This window comes from Pteropus vampyrus, unplaced genomic scaffold (genome assembly GCF_000151845.1).
Source record: "Pteropus vampyrus isolate Shadow unplaced genomic scaffold, Pvam_2.0 Scaffold15, whole genome shotgun sequence".
In the NCBI taxonomy this organism is placed as follows: Eukaryota; Metazoa; Chordata; class Mammalia; order Chiroptera; family Pteropodidae; genus Pteropus; species Pteropus vampyrus.
The window spans coordinates 16,216,920-16,238,509 of record NW_011888796.1 but is presented as its reverse complement, the minus strand read 5'-3'; the positions used below and the strand labels follow the sequence as shown (position 1 = coordinate 16,238,509).

Sequence of the window (21,590 nt, the reverse complement as noted above, 5' to 3'; positions counted from 1 at the left end):
TTTTAAACATACACTGGTAAATTAAGCTACCTACAGGGTCCTCGATTCTTCAATAGCAACATAAATGTGTTTTAATGTTTGTTATAGAGGAAGCCCTTTGATAGCCTTGGAGGCAGGCGCCTGTCCATTGCGATTAAGCCTGCCTATTAGGCTCTATTGACTGAGACATCTGTGTCACTGCAAATAAAAGACTCTTATTGATTTTCTTAACTGCTGTTCACTTCCCGTCCATGTTTCGAAGGCTGAAATCTTAATTATCTCAGATGCTTATTCAGTGCCTTCACATGCTGACCTCTCCAAGCCTCGTTGGCATTTCATGAATCAAGTACTTGTAGTGGAGCATGTCAGGAAGACAAAGCTGGGTCCTCATGCTTGTCCTTTAATATCACCTGTAACTTTGTGGCTTAATAAATGTGTATGCTTTAAAACGGTACCTCTATGGTGGTACTTCTGGAAGCCTTACTTATTTAGTGTACAATCCCTTGCATACAGTTAGAAAAAAGTTGATCTGGTTCTGACATCTAATTGTCATCCAGAGTATGTGAATTCTAGTCTTTAAAAATATATACAGCCAAAGAGAATTTGTTGTTATATATATAATCTTGATGGTCTCAATTTTAGATCATGTTTATCTAATACTTTTAACTTTAAGCAGCCAAGGTTTGTTTAGATTGAGGTCCACACATATGTCCCTCTAGTGCCCTGTATATCTTCAGAACCATTATGAAACAAAACCTGACTAAAAGCAGCAATATTAGGCCTAGGATATTTATGTTCAGCATCTAGTTGTAATTTATGTATGAGTCACTTGCGTTCTTCAGCTGGAAAATATATTTCAAAATTGACATAAATTAAGAAGCTTTAACTACATTTGTTCAATCCAGGCAATGGAAAATAACCTGTCTTAGATTCATCTTTCAAAAATGAAAAACGGTTTATTTCTACTGCAAAAATAAACATTCTGAAATGTTCCTAATGTTTTGACAATAAACCTAGTACCATAAATATCTTAGCAGCCTCAGTTATAAGGTTCTCTGTGGTGGAAGATTGTCATAGCAATGGTTTTTGACACTTAAAGATTGTTTATTGTTTTCCCTTGGGAATGTGATAACCCCACATTATAACAATATGGCATTTTCTTTCTCTTAAAGATTAGCCTTTTTTATATTTATTTTCATTCATAAACAAACCAACCACCTTTGGAAGTCTTCAAAATTCTTCCTTCTTCTAATTCCTCAATTGCTTGGTGTTATAGAGTAACTAAAGAGTGAGGGAGATTGCATTGCAGTGAGGTAATGTGCTCAGTTGTGGCATCAATAAATTTCTGGGCTGAATACTGACACCACTTGATATGGAAGATGTAAGTCACATTTAACGATACTTTTAACACTTGAACGTAGTTTTTTATTTTAGTGGTTTATGCTCTCAAGCATTAATAATGATTTGCCTTTCCACTAGCCTCCACTTAGATTTAATAAGGAATTCATATTAATCATTAAAAGAAAGGGACATGATTCTTCAAGATAATCAAATATTGACAGGTTAGAAATAGCTTTCTGCCTGGGTTCATTGATATAGGTTATGTGATATAAATATTTATTTCTTTTCTGTCACTCAGAGTAAATGCCACCAATTGATTCAGCATTGATATAATGTCAACAGTTCATAAGAAACATTTGACTGGCTTGTGTTTTCCGATTAGTCTCTGCTCTATAAAGTGGGATTTACTAAATCTCTCCAATTGTCTGCTCATAGAGTGTGACTGCTTTCTGAAACCATTATTGCTTCGATTTGTAAAGCAAAGGTCTAGTGATAGGAATAGTTTCTGTCAGACCTTTACATATAAAATAAGGATTAATTGAGCATTTTTATTTTAATGATTTATAAACGATAGGTACTGATTCTTCTTAACATAGGCAGATAATAAAGAATGTTTTTTCTGCTGATCCATAATTGAATTCCATTTCATTTTTCCCATTAATTTCATTAATATTATATTAAATCAAGCACTTTTTAAAAAATTTAACATTTAGTCTTTGGAATAGAGACATTGTTTTTCTGTTATTGCTTTATGATGGAGGATTCTTTTCTATCTTAAAAGAATTATAAGGTTTTTGGCATGTTTTATTTATAACTATAAATCAGTAACACTGATATGTTTTCTGGGTCTGTTTTTTCTCAATTCAGTTTTAGAGTGCGGTATCATCTGTTTAACATTGGCCCTTGATTTGAAACTGATTAAAAATGGTCCACTGGGTCAATTTATAGGATTTAAAGACTACACAGTTATTCCAAGGATGTGTAACTTCGACCTTTGCATCTCTAAAGATGTTTCTCCTTTTTTTGTATTTTAGATTTTGTAGGAGATTCTGTGACAGTGTTTTCTTAAAAATAAATCAAGTATAAATGTCCTGAGAAGTCACAGATCTGGAACTAATTCTGATCCTGCTGCATGTTTGGCTAGTATTTTGAGAACTTCAAATGCCTTTAGAAAACTTTTTTGTATTTAGGGAAAAAAAGGAAGAAGAAAAATAGATATTCTCCTGTAAAATTAGCTTTAAAGACTGTATTATCACCAGTATATAAAACTCTTAGATTCTTACGATTCATCTTAGATCCCATAAGAAACATAAATGAGACTGTGCATGTAAGTGCAGACTACACGACACCCTCCTCTACCCTCACAAACACAACCTTTCTGCCCTGGGTTGTCGTGTGTACATTTCTTTTATGGCCCCTGCCTCTCAGTAGGAGCAGAGCCCAGTGCCAGTCATTTCTCCCAGATCATTTGCTGTCTTGGCAGTTGACACATAATTGTAACTCTCATGGCTTTTTCTTTCTCCACCCTCTCATCTGTTGTCTTGCCTTTTGTTTGCTTTTTTTTTTTTTTAGTCCAAACAAGGAACTTAAGTTATATTTAAAATTTATTTTGGTGTCTTTATTGAATAAAAACTTTTTCACCTCTTTTCTATAGAAAGAGCAATAGGATTTTAAAAATAATTCTCTTCTTAAAAACCAATACCATAGCTCATGAAATTGCTTTTCAGTTTCAAGTGCCCTTCAGTTGATTATTTTCCTTTCCTTAATGTGGGCCGGTAACCATGGATGGAGAAGATGCCTCTTCATACGTACACGTGAGGTCAGGTGCTGAGATAAATAGCATCGAGTAGAGTATACTGCAAGACTGAGTTCTAGCCTTGACTAGTTGTTATTGACTAGTTATGTGACCTAAATGAATTGGGCTAAATGCTTAAAATGTTGTGACTTTTAAGATACCTGATTCTAACTATAATATTTAAATGTTGTACTCTGTGGCTTTCAAAGCTCACTTTCGTATCATAATGAGTACTTTCCCTGTGCTTCATTTTGAAAAGTTGAATTAATATGCTTATCTAAACTAAAAAGGCAAAAATGTTATTGTTGATCCTCTTACTGATTTTTTTCGTAGTTGAGATCAACTAAAGTAACACATTTTGATCAGAGATATGAAATTCTGAAAATTTTGTTTTTAATCAATTCATGAAATTGGCTCTAATAATTTTCCTTTGTAAAACTTTTTTTACCTGAATAATATTTATATACCACATAAAGATGAGAAAATTCAAATAAGAAAAAGAATCTGAATTTGTAATCATAAAAATTTCTCAATAAGCTTATATGCTAAGCAAGGGTCTATAAAACTTTAAAACACCATAGAAACACTTTAACCATCTTTTAATGGATACTGTCTTTTTAAGTGACATGGTTCTAGAACTTATTCTTCAAAACCATTTTTATCTTTATGAGACACTTACAGTCTTCTTTATCATCTGAGGGATTCCAAATTTCTGTTCTTGAATTTGTTTGTATAGTGCTTAGTGTGTATACAGTCGCTCTCACATGCATACATGCTCACATGCATGTGCACGCGCGCGCACGCACACACACACACACACACACACACACAACATTTCTTATCTTCTGACTGTTTAGTATGCCCATCACGCCTGCTGAGGTTGAAGTGCTGGGGATGCTGGGTGGCTGGCTGCTCCACTTCTCTTTTCAACCTAGTGGGTAGTAGAGGTAAAAAGACTATGATGTCGGAATTAGAATGGTTAAAGCTACTTGGAGACATGCCATACTTAGCCCTTTACCTTCTTTTCCTCCAACAAAATGCCACAAAATCAAGGCCTATCCAAAGTCCTAGGTCTGTCCCAGTGTATTATTGGAATGTATACTATCAATACGTCTTGGTGTGTATATCTTTCTAAGAGGAAACTTCTATTCCTGTTACTTTGAAGGCCCTGACGGAGTGGTGGTGGTAAAGGGGATTTGACTACAGATTGCGCCCCTCCAGGGCCCAGCTCCAATATACCCTATAGCGACTTCCTGCTTACCCTTAAATCTCAATGCCACTAATTTGTGGACTTGAGTGAAATATCTCTCTTCTAGAAATTTACTTCAAGCCATGATGAGGGTACAGCTTGTTAGGCAAGTTAACCGTACAAATTAGGTTGTTAAAGTTATGTTTAGACTATCTAAAGAAGTGTTTTAAAGGAATTAGCCTATTTGTACCTGCCACTAGATACCGCTATTTACGTATGTATCCTTCATACCCATCCATCAAAGTAAACCCAATAACAACTCTGCCAGTTTAGCATCTCAAGTTACTTTATGTGCTCCTTTTTTTTTCATGCTGTCTTTAAATTTATCATTTGGTCCAGAATAATGAGGTTTTCTTTTCTTCATACCACATATTTTATATAGGTTAAAATATGAGGTTTTTTTTTTTTCCTGTATTAGTAATGTAAAGGGAAATAGTTGCCAGTTTTTCTGACTTGTCTCTCATTTCTCCACTGACCGTAAATATAGTAATTAGCTAATTGCACATTGCATCAATCAGGTTGTACTACAGTTACGTTGTGTGCGAAATTGGCCTTTACACATTAATCTGTCAATACTCTTTTAGAGACTGGCAAAACAGCTTCGAAAGGAAGCTGTTTCTGTTACCTGCACTGTACTAATTATCACAGCTCTCTGAAGCTTCAGCTTCAGAAATGTGTAGAAGAAAATATTTCCCTTGATAAATGAAGGCTTGCTTTATTCAATTGGTAGAAGTTTAGAGTAGAGCAAAATACTTAAAGCTTTACTATAATGGTCTGAAAGCAAACTATTTTTTTCCAGGTGATATTGAATTAAAAACTTCATCCATTTTCTGTGCATGCAAGGCAGTGCAATTCCCTGGAAATTGATTTTTTTTCAGGGCTTAGTATGGCTTTTCCCAAGCTTTAGCTATATGGAAAAATAACACCTTTATTGAAGCCACTTAGTGAACAAAGTTGGCAGTTAATTTTTAAGCAGCTGGACCAGTGTGTAGAAAATTACTGAGTGTATCAAATATAGTCTGACTAGTCTTAAAGTCATTTGATAAATAATTATTTAGGGAGTTCTTTAAAACTCTAAAACATTATTTTGTGGGCACTAAAATCGATACTATTTACGATACAAATGAGACTAGTATTTGTAGTATAATAGTTTTACAAAACCTGGGAAAATGTATATACTGTTTTATATATTAAATTATAAAAATGACTACAAGAATTACACAATTATATGTTTTCCCTTTATATATTATAATATTTGACTATATGTGAATTTTAAAGTGCATTGATTTGGCACTTTTCCATGAACATAATACGATTTCTACCCAGTTATTGCTGTGTACTAATTTATCATTTCCAAAGAAAAGGTATATTTACTCTAGGAAAATCATTAAAATTATTCAGTTTGTTTAGTGTTAATTATAGGGTCACCTAAGGAGGTTTCAGGGGCTGATTTATTTACAGACCGTGAATTAGATTGTGTGTGTGTGTGTGTCTTCCCAAGTTTGACTTTGGTTATATGCAGTCCTATTTGGCATTGGTTATATGTAGTGCTAGAAACTGTGTTCTTATCGGTATCTCTGACCTGACCCTTTTGAGCTATGTTATATCATTCCATTTTGACACCTTTTATCAAACTTTAATGAAATGACCCAGGCAAACAAATTGTCATTAAACTTTCCATCACTTTGTCCCTTGGTATCGTCTTTTATAAATTGGACAGCAAATGTTGTATTGATCTTCTCATTCTTGCAGCTGAACTTGAAATGACCCAGACTGCTTGTTGTTTATGGCCCAGAGTTGCTTTTCCTTGACATTTCCATCCACAGCATGACACCCTTTTTGTTTTTCTTTCTTTCTTGTGGAGATGAATGAACAAGACATACGGTATCGAGACACTCTTGGTCATGGCAACGGAGGTACAGTCTACAAGTGAGTAGTCAATTTTGTTTAAACTTTCTATTCACTTTTGCCACATGTGGGTATCCCTGTTCTCCATGGCAAAGATTTTTAAATGACTGTCAACGCTTAGATTTTATTTCTACATTTGACAAAATTCTGCTAGGCATCTTATTTTCTCAGGAATTGCTTGGAAAAGTACATTTATATAGCCTTTTTAATATTTCTGAGTATGCACTTCTCCTGGGCGAGCCATTAATAGTCCACCATTGGCAAGGGTACCTTTAACAGGCCTGAAGTTTAATGCATTTTTTTTTTCCTTTGCTCTTTAACACCATGATTTTTTTTTTAACTTTCTAGCACCCTGTGCTAGTCCCCTGCCTGTTTACAGCTATGCCCAGTGGAGACAAACCGTATAAATACATTGCTTTGCCTATTGTCGATACTATAAGTTATTAAAATGACTTCTTTTTGTTGTATTTCCTTCTCTCCTCACCCTGCTCCCCTGAGAGAATTTCTGCACATTGATGAATATGTTAAGTTATAAAATTCCCCCAAATTCCAATTGCAGTGATCTTACCCTAAAGGAGTGTTCATTTTCATATTAAAAAATGCTAACTATAAAAAATAGTTCTCTCGACAGGAAAGTCTTTCTCATGCAGTAGTGCAAAGTTTAAACTACATAATGTAATATCTGGTACTTAATAGTCTGCAATGGTGTATGAAAAATATTCCACTAGGAATTAAAAAATCCATACTCTGTAAGAAAGCCCTGAGGGAGTAATAAAGCTTTCCTCCAGAGAGCTGTTTTCCATACATACGCTAACCCTGCATCACAGTATGATTGTGTTTTTACCTTAGATATTTTAACATTGATATTAATATATATTTTCAAAGTTGTAAAATAATTTATTTTACTAATGTTACTAATGTTCTTAGAATTTTAAGTTCTAACTAACCACATAAATACAGATAAAAATTGCCCTGTTGCCCTATGACCATGAAGGGTCACATTTTAAAACCCCAGAACAACTTCCATGCCTCGTTGCAGCCTTGGCATAGAATTAGATTTCTCGGGGTTAGAAGCTCCTTCAAAGCTATCTACTCTAGCCCCCTAGTCCACAGCTTCAGTCCTCTCAGCAGGCAGAGCCAGGGTGCGACTCCTTTCTCCTTTAAAAACTTGTGTTTACACATTGGAATAGTTGATCTGAGTGTTAAGTGCTTCTACTCTGATAATTGAGAGAATTAAGTAATGACATATTTCTTACATAATCCTTGGGTCTTGCCCTTAAAATGTTTGATGACTTGTATGTCTAATGAGTTTGAGGCTACTATTGGCCTTCCCTGGAGCATGCTAGCATTCCTTCCCGTGCAGCTCCCAGTACTACATAAATAGCATCTCTTCATTTTAGTCTTCTCCTTATTCTTACCTGACTTGAATTTTTACCCTCTTCTGAAGGTTCTTGGGTTCAGGTACCCTTAGAAAGGAAAGAAGAAGGAACATGTACACTCCGATTTGCTTCTCTTGAGTTCCTTGGAGGAGCAGTTTTCAAAGCCTCAGCCTTTCTTCTTAATGCTTTTATACTGATAGCCAGATATAATAATATGGGAAAGATTTCTAGCAACTCTGGATTCTTTTTATTTGCTTCAAATGGAATCCAAAAACATTTCTTTGGACTGCTAATCCATTTCTTATTTGTGCTGTTTCACCAAATGTGTAACTCTCAAGCATGTTTATATTTTTTAATCCTGGTTTATTCTAGAAGGGGGAAAATATAGACCACCAAATCCCAGCAGATAATTTTTATTAGAAATAATATCCTAGATGTTAAAATTTTAATCTATTATTTTAAAATGTAGGTTTGTTAAAGGAAGGGGGGAATACAGGGAAATGGAAGTAACATGCCCATCCTGCAAGGAAAAATTACAACAAAATTACGTTAGTATTTTTAAAAATATTTTAATTATGATAAAATATATATAACATAAAATTTACTCTCTCAATCATTTTAAATCTACAATTTAGTGTTACTAAGTATATTCACATTGTTGTGCAACCATCAACAACATTCATCTCCATAACTCTTTTCATCTTGCAAACCTGAATGAATCCCTGTACCCATTAAATAATAATTCCCCATTTGCCTGGTTAATGTTTTTAGCAAGAAGCATGGCTAGAATTTCTTTTCTTAGAGCCGCAGTATCTAAGGGAATATCCCACATGTTCTTAGCACAAGTTCTTTAATTTGCTGGAATGCTGCAGTGACGTTACAGCTTATCCTAAAAATTAACTACCATCGCTTAGGCTCAGTGAACATGTTATAAGATGTAATGCATGCACTTTCATCATTGCTCCACTTCCCAAAGTGCACATTGCTCCAAAAAAAATTAATTTGGGCAAGATGCATGTTTTTGACTGTGGTTGTTTATGGAAGGTGAGTGGCAGTATCATGATCATTTTAGTATTTTATATAGTATATTTCTTTAAAAAGAATACATTGCCTTTATCTTATACCTAGGTAATTCTTAAGGGGAGACGACATGAAGATACCAAATTGCATGACAACTTGTCATTGATCACTGGCTTTCATTTCCACCTGGGCTTCAGTATATAACATTCTTATGACCCTGGCTTTTAGTTCATTAGAGACATGGCATGATCAGCAAGAAATTAAAGTCTACTCTACTGAAGACTCCGTAAAACTAAGTATTTGATGTGTTATGATTGACTTTCTCTGATACTAGGTTTATCTTAATGGTGTTGACTATAAAAATTTTGATTTTTCAAACAAAATGATTATACTGCAGGCTATGCTACATAAACTAGGTGAAGAAAATTCACTCATTGGTAACAAAATTGCCTAATGAGACTATTTAATTTTTTTCTTATAAATATAATAAAGCTAATAAATGCAAAGCAAAAGTTTAATATTTCAGTCTTATTTGCTCCACTTAATGGGATGTTGTGATTTTCAAGGGATAAACTATAATATATATTATTTAATAGTTGATCACATTTTCATCCCTTAACTCTAGATGTTCTTCCTGATTATGCAGTATGAAATTCTGGGCCGAGACATTAAAACCAAATGTAGATTCTGTGTGTAGTCTCCTGCTGAGCTATTCTCTGTATTATGATAGTGATCTAGACAGATAATTTTAAGTTAGTATTTCTTGGATTACTGATTTGGATGAAATGGATCATAAAAGAAATACCTTAGACTAAAGCTTAGGAGGAAGAATAATTTAGGAAAAGGAAATGTATGCATTTTCATTATTGCTCTATTTCCCAAAGTGCACATTGCTCCAAAAAAATTAATTTGGGAAAGATACATGTTCTGTTCTCTCTGAGAGACTCACAATGCGTTTCAAAACCTTTGAGAAAGTAGAGAAACAGTATGTGTTGCAGGTAAGTGTAGGGGTGGCTCTGAGTTTGAATCCTGTATCTGATACTAACTAGCTGTGTGACCTTGGGAGAGTTATATAATGTCTTCTGCCTCAGTTTCCACATGTGTAAAATGGGAATAATAATATCTGTCTCATAAAGTTGTTGTGAGGTTGAACAAGATGTTCCATAGAAGCGGCTTACCACTGTGACTGACACTAAATGTTAGCTACTGGTAATGGTAGTACAGATACATTAACTCAAGCCCTGTGCTTCCTATGCTTATTTGGCCATCGGATTCTTTTGTTTGTTTGTTTGTGTTTAGATACACCTGTAAATATCTTGCAGAATTGGAATCGTATTGAATTAACTTTGAGAAATTCTACATTATAATATGATCTACAGTATACATCTGTTTCCTTCTATCCTTTGGTTTTCTCATGAATACAATATATTATTAGATCTTACATATTATCTCATGCAATGATTTTTTTAAAGCTTCAAAGTATCTTTTGTCATAGTTTATTTTGTAATTGCTGGTATAACGTTAAATCCATTTTACCACTGGAGAAAGCTAGGGCTCACAGTTCTGTGGCCATTTAGTGGCAAAGCCAGAACTCTTCACAGCACCTCTTCCTTTCACTGTGTGTTTTTCCCCAGGAAGTGCTGTTTCTTAAGGTCAAGCAGAGTCCCTTGGTTTTCTTGTATTTTCTGGTGTACCCAACACAGTCCTAGGATAGAATAGATGCATTATACATGTTGGCTGAAATGAGGATGAGGCAAGTGGAGGTTTTTCTTTTTTTCAGGCAGCTTTTAATAGGGCTCTTTAATTGGGTCCTTCTCAAATCCAGCTAGTTTTAGAGTCTGTGTAATTTAGAGGCTGCATAATTGTTTTAGCATATTAACCTAGAAGAATAGGAATCTCTAAACTAAGGGTATATATTTGAATGATTAATTTCTTTCAAACGTTAAAACTTTGAGTGCTTAGCATCCATTAACCCAACAGACTAGTTACTGTCCTCTTTTCTTGGATAGTATGTCACACTGAAATGAAGGTAATTAATAGCCCCGGTTACATTGGAAACATTCTCATACTGAAGGCCAGTCACTCAGGTTCTTTGTTTCTTCCTCACAGTTTGATGGAGTCACTTGAGCTGTGGGCTAACTTCATTACCAAAAATGAAGTAATATTTAACTCTTTAGACTTAAGTCATGTTAAGTCAGTTAGCTAACAAGCCCTTAAGGATCATCTTTTACATTATTTTTTTCTTAATACAAATTATTCAAGCTAAAACAAGTTGTCAGTTTTTTGGCCATGTATTCTAGTTTCTAGGTATTTGAAAATAGTAGTGAATTTTCTACCTCTAGCTGCTTCCTACAGTACAGTAAGGGTCTAATTTGGATTTGGGGTAGAATTTTCACAGTGATGTAATCGGTAGCATTTTTGCTGCCTTCATGGTGCTTTGAAAATTGGATATATACCATTATTTATGAATTAATTTGACCATATCTGGAGACAACAAGAAGAGGGAAGAGGTATAATTCTCAAAAGGTGTTGATCTCTCCAGTTTTATGTTTTCTTACCTATTTTGTGGTTATTTATTGGGCAGTAGGGTGAGGATGGTCCTTGGAGATGGTAACTGAGGTCACATGAACAGTTAAGTTATATTCAGCCCTTGTGATATGGCTGTACAGGCTGACTAAAACATTGCATTTGTGTTTTGGAACCGGAATTATATCAGCTCATTATAGTTATGATTTATTTCATGAAAATTAGAAGCTTTGGTGGTCAGTTATATAAAATGAGAAAGTACATAAACTGGCTAATTAAAATACTGTTTAGTAAATAAAATATTTCAAATCATGGAACTCCTGAGGAAAAAACAAAATAAAGAATCCTTGATGAAAATATTGGAACGCACACAGCACCCAGAGAGCTCTTACTTCTTTCACCAGCTGACATGAAGGTGCCAAACCTGAACAACAGTAGGTCTGACCCCAACTTCTCTCCTAACTGCATCAGAACCCCATTCTTTTATATGTTTTCCTTAAAGTGCATCTTGTAAATTAAGAGTAGTTTTTAAATGGTTTTGATATTGACCCAGGAGTAGGACGATGGTTTGATTTATTTTAACTTTAAATTTCTAATCAAATGTAGAGCCTTTTCCTTGTAGCCAAGATCATATTTTTAACAAGCAAACAAGACATGATCTTAATGCAAAATTAAATACTTGTATATGGCTGGATTGCATTATAGTATGTGAAAAGCAAGGATATTAATATTTTCAGAAAAATCAATAAGTATTTGTCAAATAAAATTAATTATGTATGTTTCCTCCTCTTTCAGCATTCACCGTTATAGGTTTGTTTCAAACAATAATGTGTATTGTATTGATTAGAATCTAAAGAATGAACCTGAGCTTGTGGTTCTCTATACCTTTCCCACCTTTGCTTCCCCCCTCCACGTTCCTGTAACTTCACACATGCTCATATCCATTATGGCAATGATGGATTATTGGCATCCAACCAACATGACAGAATGTCACAGGTCGCTGAGCAGAGATTTTCAGACCCTGTTTCCACCCGAATTAACTATTATTGAAATAGTTTATTGAGATTGAAGTATTGATCATTTTCTGCTAACCTTGGCTTAAGGGAAGGAAAAGGAGGTGGGGTGTTTCTGAAAGATACTAAATTTTATTTTTAAAAATCTCATTTATTTAGCCTTTTCCTATTCTATTTTATAGCCTCTATTGTTTTATTGCTTGGAAAAGTGTATCTTGACTTTATTTTTATGACAGTATAATTATACTTCAGAAATGCACTTGATTACTATGGGTAACAAAATTGTTCTAGTATATTGGTTTGGCCAGTATTGCTATACAAACAACTTTTCAGTCAATTGAGTCTAGTAAAAATCAATACATTATGGTAATATTTCAAGTAAGAATTTGCTGAATCTAAGTATTTCAACACCATCTCCTTTCAGGGAAAAATAGTTTTAAAGTGGCAAGACTTCTTTCAAATGTTTTATTTTATTAAAAATACTTTATATATAAAGAAATTTAAAGTCTGCAGCAGAAGTGGTTGTGAGCAGATAAACATTAGCACGCTTCTGTTTTTAAAGGGTAGAAGAGATCTAGTTTTCTTTTGAAATCTGTTCTCTGGCTGTATTAGGAGGGTATAATATCTGGGTTTGACTTCATCTCACTGTTTGCCACTTTTGGATTCAAAAGTGTCTGATTCTGGGCATTGAGTTTACAGAGAAATGTAGATAGTTCAGAGACAGTCACCCAGAGGAGCATGGAGAGAATAATAAGGGGTCTGGGAATTGTGCCTGTCCAATCCTCCTTCAATCATTTGTTGATCAGTTGTGTTCTGAGCGTGTGCTGTGTGGAGGGCAGTGTGCTGTTTGTTGGAGTCAGCCTGGCTCTCATTGGGCCTGTGTCCAGAGGGGTGGAGAAGATCTGTGCACAGGTAAGTACAGGTCATGTCCAGGTAATCTGGGTGGGCATCCTCACAGGCCCAGCACCGTGCCTTACCTCCTGTAGCCACTTTAAGTCGGTATTTTTAGAAATTAACCTGCAGTGGCAGATTCTTCACAATTTAGGGATGAAGACAAAGTATTGTCCATTGCCAAGTGATTCTGGGAGATGTGAACTCTCCTACCTTAGTCAGAACGACATGGCTGTTGTTCAGAACCTTTAAGAATTCCCACCTAGACCTGTACATGATACGACTGCAGAAGTTACTCCCGAGTCTGGAGTTCCAGAACTAAATTCAGCATTCAGCTACCATAAAAATATTATGTCACGTATAGCTTGGTTTTGTTCTTTTAAATTTTGTCTTATTATAGATTCATTCAGTTATTGAACAAATACTTAACGCCGGTTACTCTGTGCCAAAGATTGTTCTAAGCACATGCGACCGACCCAGTAGTGAACAAGACAGATAAGTTCCCTGTGCTCCTGGACTCACACTAGTGGGGCAAACAGGCAGTAAGAACAGGAATACCAAAGTAAGATGATATCAGACTTTGCAAGTGCTGTAAGACTGTAAAATAGGTGCTTAGCAAGGCTTATCTGAGGAGCTGATATTTGAACTGAGTGAGACCTGAAAGACAGGAAGAAGCCAGTCACGGGGAAGTCTGGGAGAAGAACCTTCCAGGCAGAAGGAATCACTCTTGGCAAAAGCCCTTAGATGAGTGTGAACATGCTGAGTCTAGGCCAGTGTGATTGGAGTAGTGTGAGCTCAGGGGCAAGATTGGAGTAGTGTGAGCTCAAGGGGCAAGAAAGATGGCCAGGGCCCAGTCACCCTGGGTCTTTTAGATCTTGCTAAGTCCATGCTAAGAAGGCATGGTCAGTATGGTTACCACCCCCCACTCCGCCCTTTTTTTTTTTTTTTTTACCATTGAGAAAATAAAGCTTGGAAGGGTTAAGTGGCATGCCCAATGTCAAATCAAGACTAGAACTCAGTAGCAAACATCAAGTTGTACACCTTAAATATATACAATTTTTATTTGTCAGTCATACCTGAATATAAAAACTGGAGGAAAAAAAAAAGACTAGGACTTAGATCTGCTGACACCTAGATCAATACTTGGGTTTTTCTGTTTGCCATTCACTCTCTTGAGTTTCCTAATTTTTAATCCAAATTATTTCGGATGTAAGATATAAATATATAATTTGGAAAGTCAAAATGTACCATCTCTAGTTGTTAATTTTAGAGGCTTTTTAGTAGATGTTAAAACAAGCATTCCATGGCTGACAGAATTATTGGAACGTTACTTATTTGGTTTATCCTTTTGGTCTCTTTACTTATCAAAAACTTAGAATTTAATAATTAAATCCCTAGATTAATTGTATGGTTATGCTAGTGGAGGTGGTGCATTTCTTGATTTATAAGACACATTAATTTTTTTTCAGCAGTTTTACAGTATCTGATGTGTTAGAAAATTGTAGTCTCTTGGTTGGCATATAGCACAAGCAAATATTTGTATACCATAGCATCTAGGGTATTTACTTAAATTGCTTTTTTGGAAAATAATTCACTGGAAAGTCCAAAAGGCATTTACTGTGTATAACTTTCTGCCACAGTTTTTTTTTTATTGCTCTGTTGTTGGTTACTTTGATATAAGAGACCATGTTTCCGTTAAATTGCTGCCTTACTGGAGTGATATATGTTTAGGTTCTGATTTGTGCACTAATGCTGAATTGGAGGAGCAGATTACTAAATTAGAGGAGAAATAGCAATAGAGACTTAGGCTATGGATATTAGTCATAAAATTTTTTTAAACAATGGTTTTTAAGTGTGACTTTGTATTATGTTATCCTCTTAACTTTAAAATTTCCATACTTTCCCTTGTTCATATTACAAAAGAAAGAAAAAGAATCTACAGTATTATTGCTAAAAGCAGAGTTTGTGGTTTTTGTTTTGTGAATTCAAATAATGAAGTGAAAAATGTTAAGACAAAATTAGAACTTCCTTTAGGGCATAATCAATATAGCATTTTAACAAGCTTAGTGTATTTGGAAAATATGTATTGTGTAAGGTTCTCAAACATACTGATTCTATTACAGCTGCTAACTATAGCAGCAAAATGTAACAATATACTTAATAAATGTAAAGCTCTGATTAAACCATAATTAAGTTTTCAGAAAACTTATCTAAAAACTATGAATAAAATATATTTGTACATTGTCTCAGCAACAAAATATATAGCTAATGAAACTTTATAGTGGTAGAGAAAATGATACATAGGATGGAATTACACAATGAATTTTTACCATAAACATATGTACTGAGTTAAGTTTCTGTACAGTATTTATTTCTTCTCCCTTTTAACTTTTTTTTAAAGCTAACTCTCAGTGTTGCAGAGTATAAGAGCTAGGGTAACTGAAGGGACAAATGAGAAGTTTCCCTGCTTCCCTGGAAGGCCACGTCAAATGTTTTAAGGCCCTGCCTTTCTACATACACCAAAAATGCAAGAGGTGCTCAGAATCATGGCTGCATTTTCATTTCCCAGCTAGGCCACCATTACACATCCAGGGTTATCCCCCAGCAGCATCGGAATGTCACTCGGTAGAGTAGGTGTCACCACTGAAACTCATACTTTCTTATTTCTTAGTCCCTTCCCAGTGCCCTTTGCTAATAAATAATTAGATTTTGGTTCTATGAGGAACTAAAGTAAGCAGACTTTGTGCAAGCCTAGAGATTTCTGCTGGCATTTTCTAGCAAATACACTATAGTTGTATTTTTTTATTTTTTTGTATCAGGCACATGTACCTTGCCTGACCCATATGACCCATATGTGCAAACACTTGTCTTCCTCCTTCCCTGTGACTTGTAATCTTTGAAGTAACTGATTAATCCAGTGTCCAGAATGTTAACTTCAGTCATTTCCAGCATGATTCTCCAGAAATTATATTTTTGGGTTTTTTCATTGCCTATGATTTTGTGAGTGCATTTTTGTCTGTATTTAAATCATCTTTGGAATCTTGTTGATATTTTGGCCACTGGTCTTTATAAAGAAGTTAGTTTTCCTCCTCCCACACAGAACCTGCTTCATCTCTCCTTCTATTAATCTTTATCAACATACATGACATCTTTAAGCCTTAATCTCATGAATGGATTGGAGAATAGCACCTTTTCTTGACTGATCTCAGAGGTTATAAAACAAAAGTTTGCTTAATTTTTAAAGATAGTATTCTAATAAAGCTTATATATCTTTGGAAGTCACTAAAGATATCTCCAAAAAAAAAAAAAAATCCAAAAACATTATGGAATTGAGTTCAGAATCCAAAGACTTTCCTTCTGTTGTCCAAAACATAACACCTCAGCATAGAGGCATAGTGCCCTGTGTAGACAGTCACTTAAATTTCTTCTTGTTTGGGGGTTTAAATATGACTGTTCCCAAATGGTGGAAGGCATGATGGTAGTTTGAGTGGTATTCAGTTTTTATGGTAAAAGAAATAGTCCTTCCTGGTTTGTTTTGATCCTAGTCATGATACTCCCATTTCATGAAGTCCGTTATGCACAAAAGTGCACAAAATGAAGATAAAGTGCCTCTCTTCAGCCTGACAAAAGCTATTCCTTTGCAGAATGGTAGCTGCAGCGAAAGTAAATAAATGAATGGACAGCAATCACAGCCTAGTTGATGAAACTGTTCAATTAAAGCACAGGCATTTACATGGTGTAATTTCCCTAAATTGCCAATGAGCCCCTTTAGACACAACCAGTGTTCAAATTGATTTCAACATTGATTTTGGCTGAAGCTGATAAATTTCTGCTTGTTAGTTAAAGTAATTTTGCAGAAGACTTTGTACTGCAGTATTGAAGTGTTCATTTAGCTGATGGTTAAAAGAGGAGTTATTTACAGAGGCCTCTACTGTTGTTCTGAGATGGGACAATTCCCCAATCATCTTTTACTTTTAATTTTTTAGGCTTCAGTATACCAATCAATAGGTGATTGAAACTGATTAAAACTTATCCAACCAGCTGCCTATGGCAGTTTAATTAGAAGCTGGATGATTCTTAAATTAAAGTTGTCTTATTTTCATTGCATAGCCATCTTCCAGAAGAGTAAGGGACTAACAATGCTGAAAACTTAAAGTGTGGCTTTGTTAAGGTATCTCACAAATGTTAGCTCAATAGCTATTTCTAAGGCAGCTCAGAAATGTATTCAGAGTATTTTGCCTTTAAAGAGATTAAAAGTAATAATATACTTACTTGCTAGCCAAGGAATTTTTTTTTTTAGGCAAAGGGATAACCTGTAGTATAATGACATATATGAAAGAACAGCTGTTTGTGATATATGTCTTATTCTATGAGCAAGATAAATCCTTGAGCTTATTTTTTAAATACTGCATTACAGGATGAAACTGGCCATTGTGATATCCCGTGCATCTCCCTCCTGAAAACCATCAGCTTTGAATTTATAATTTTATTATGTTTTTTGGCCTGAATTAAAATCAATCTCCAATGAATGTAAAATATTTTCTTATACGTACATGTTGACTTTTCAACAGTATTGTGGTTAGAGTTATAGAAGAGAGATTTTTTTCCCTTTTTTTCCTCCCCAGGGAAGTTTCCCCATACTCATTTTCTCTAGTGTGGAACAATTTCTTGAGTTTTTAATGGAAACGGGTTAATATTTCTGTCATAGGGGACATATTACATCTGGTACTACAGAGAAGAAGGGAATGAATGGCTCGCTTTTCAGAGGTGCATTTACTCTTTGACCCACTAGGGTCCTATTTAGTGTTCTAGGAGAGGTAATTTAGTAAATTGTACTCCAGTGGCCTGAAAAAGTTAATGCAACTCTGAAAAGTGAGTCGTTCAATCGATTTTCCCTATTGCTTTTTAAAAATCAACACCGACCATATCTAGAGAACCTTGGAGACAACTGGAGTTAAAGGGTCTAGAAGCAGCCAGTTTATGTTCACACAGGTTTGTTTGGGCAGGCTTGGATTTGGCTTCAGAGAACTTACTCCACTCCCCTTTCCAGTGTTTATCAGATGAGAATCGTGAAGCAGTTGTCAACCTCACCAAACCTTTTTTCCCCTATCTATAAAGCAGGGATAATAATGCCTACCTTACGGATGTTTGTGCAAATCAAGTAGCTTCTCTATATAAAAACTTTTTATAAACTATAAAGCACAATAGAATATTATTAATAGAAAGAAGTTTTCTGAAATAGCCATTTTTGTATCTGATTTTGGAAAGTGATTTATTATTAGCTTTCCACCAAGAAGCTGTGAGTACAGATTACACTGTAATGAAACCATTTCAAGAGAGAAGGTGCTTAGCTAGTTAATCCTCAAGGTATTCCTATTTTCCCCCATATGTATTGCCTAGCTACTCCATTTCTTTATTTCATTCTTAATATTAGGCTTTATTCCCCTGCCCCCTTCTGTTTTGCCCATTACATTCTTTCAGAACCTTTGATCAAGAGACCACTATGATGGTAGCTTCCTTCATCTCAAAGGTATTTAAGCCATATATTGAAAGACATTACTCTAGTTGATGTGGGGAGTGTTAAAGGCTTGAATCAGGCCTCATCAACTTATGGAAGAAATATGGAGGCAGTGATGACCACATTAACTTTGAGGCAGGTATAGGAGTAAAAAAAGGATATATAACCAGAGTAAATAGAAAGAAGACATGATAAAATATATGGTTATAGTTTTTCTCTGGAAATCTTTCTAACTCAGCCAAATTCCCTATCTTATATACGTTAAGTTGGTTTGTGAGCCCTGTGTGTGATCACCATCTTGAAAGAGTTGTTAAAATCTGTAACCTGATACCATGTTTGGTTTGACACTTAAACAATCCGGGAAGAGAGGCTATTGCTTAAGTACAAATTATTTTGCAATCAATACTTAAGCATCTGTAATGGGTTTTTAGGCAGAAGGAAGGTTGGCATAGAGTGTTATTGAACTAGTACAGCTTACATAAAAAGCTGCTTTTTACAACTGCTGTTTACTTTGGATTTTCTATTTTAACAGCTAGAGCCTGCCTAATGTGCTTATCTATTATGGAAGGCAACAACTGTCAGTGTTGATTTCCCTGAAACTATTTGAATTTTTTTCTGTGGATGGCTATTTTAGTATGTGACATATTGGTAACATCCACCCCCAAAGAAACCTGCCAAGAGGACAAATCTCTGAAAAGATCAAGCAATAAAACAAGTTTTTGTTAACTGAACCACAGCTAGTTTACATTTGGTGGCTGAAAACATATTGTTGCATTAAAAGATGACATCCAGAGGGTTTTAAATCAATCTCACAAGATAACAAAAGATTTTTGTTTTATTTCTGTGTGTATATATATATACTCACATGCATTTCTGCACTTGACTTTTTTAAGGCAAGGAAGGGCTCTACTCGTTTGGTGTTGGCTTCAGAATTTTTCGGCCTTATAATCTTTTGGCATAATGTAATGCAGCGAACTCTCATGTTCCTTATTTTAAATAGACTCAAAGTGTATCACCTCAAGCTGGGTTGTCTGTCTCCTAGTGGTGCATGCACCCTTTTAATTTCCATCATCTCCTTTCTGTTTTAATTATCTTTTGTGCCAAAGCTACAAAGTCTTGGAATAGAAAAAGTTCTAAGTTGGAGAAAGACTTCTGTTTGTTATTCTAAATTTACACAAAATCAGAGTTACTTTATTTTTGGAGGGGAAGGGAGGTCAATAAATAAAATGTTATCTAAAGAGCAAGGAAACAGCATCTGTAACTATGGAAACCAGTGATCTTACATCATATTGGCTTTAACAGATACCATGTATTTTTCTTCTGGAACCTGTCAGTGTTAACCTTGCAAAAGGGATTTCTCAAGTGCAGTCTGAGAAGGGATGATTATCTTGGATTATCTAGGTGGATTACCATGTGTTTTTTGTTTTTGATAAGGAAGTATATTTAATTAGGTCTCAGTATGGCCAACTCAACTTTCTATGCTAACAAGAATTAAGTATTACATAGATAATTAAAATGGATAACTAATCAGAAATCTTATTTTAAACAATTGTTTGTCTTCTCCCAATCAAACTTTTTGTCTTAACAAATAGGATCTTTTTCCTTTGCCCTGCCTCTGATGGACATCTTGGAATGGCATTCAAAGAACAAAGAATCAGGGAATCCAGGATAATCCTACAAACTGTTAAATCTTTGCTTGAAAAACAACCAATTTTATTATTTAGAAAAACCATTAACTATGTCTGAAACGAGCTAATAACACAAATGCATTTGTAATTTACTTTACTTTTTAAATAGCTTTTGCTCACCTTCTTTCTTGCTTCTTACCTATCCTTTAAGAGACCCAGGGAGCAAAATAAATAAAGTTCACATTCTTTCCTGTTTACTTAGAATAAGGGCATTCCCTTCTAACTACTGGTTATTTCTTAAGCCAACTCCTAACTATTGCTTTCACCATTTTAGTGACTGGATTATTTTCTTAGGTTTCCAACAATTGAGAAATTTCCAACAATTGATAGCACTCTGTAAATAATTCACAGAGTAATTGTGTCCCTCTTTTCACTAAGCTTCTCTGAAGTATGTTATGTGAGAAGTAGAACTGAAGTCAATGGCATTTATTCCACATGGCGTATGAAAGAATTGCTCTCTCCCTTCACGGGACAGTGGCAATACTGTCATTTCAGTGTTCTTGTTTTGCCATTGCGATTAAAAGTCATCATATATACAGTTATTCTTGAGATCCTTACCCCCAGAGGCAAAAAAAGGGGGGAGTTCCTACTCATTTTGATGGCCATTTTGCTAACAAATTGACATTTATAACAATATCAGTTATGCTAAAATATGAAATATTTATAGCTGGGTCATTGGTCAGCCCTTCCATTCTTAAATTATATTCTACCTCACAATCACTAGTGAGGCATAGGTACTCCCTATTATAAATTTCTTTCTGCTCATAATTTAAAATAATTTGATTAGATAGAGTGTGTTTAGAAATTAACATGCAGAATAGTGCCATAGAAATTAGATGCCTACTTTAATTGTATGAGATTGTACAAGCTTTATCAGAAAATATATGATCAGCTCTAGGTTATTTATTTTGTGAACAGGAGTCAGCTGGGATGATTCATATTTTTTTGGTTCTTCTAGAATTTGAAATTCTAAGCATAAATAATTTCAGTAAACATTGTAAAATAAAGATGCATTTGATTTACGCATGACATAAACTTGTGTGAGAGTCCAGATGTTGGAATGTGAACACAGACAGGTTTTTTCTCCCTTATGTCCTGTGTGAATATAGGACTTTTTAACATTTTGTTTTCAAAATTTTCTTGTCCTTCCTTTCTCAATTTTAAAGATTCTTAGAGAAATTCAATTTGTTCTTTGGACTGACGTATCTTTTAATAAATTCTCATTAGGATTTAGATGAAGATGAGCACACCTCTAGCCATGTATGTATTGTACTACACCCATC

The 21,590-nt window shown here is 34.8% G+C and overlaps 1 protein-coding gene across 8 annotated transcripts in view; it reads left to right on the top strand.

The window, feature by feature from the left end:
• Positions 1–21,590, top strand: part of MAP2K5 (mitogen-activated protein kinase kinase 5) — a 245,476-nt gene that overhangs the window by 48,201 nt on the left and 175,685 nt on the right. For all 8 annotated transcript variants that reach the window (XM_023527273.1, XM_023527276.1, XM_011385914.2 and 5 more), the window contains exon 8: positions 6,229–6,293. In XM_023527273.1, coding sequence (XP_023383041.1) covers positions 6,229–6,293 — 65 coding nt within the window. The remainder of the gene's footprint in view (positions 1–6,228; positions 6,294–21,590) is intronic.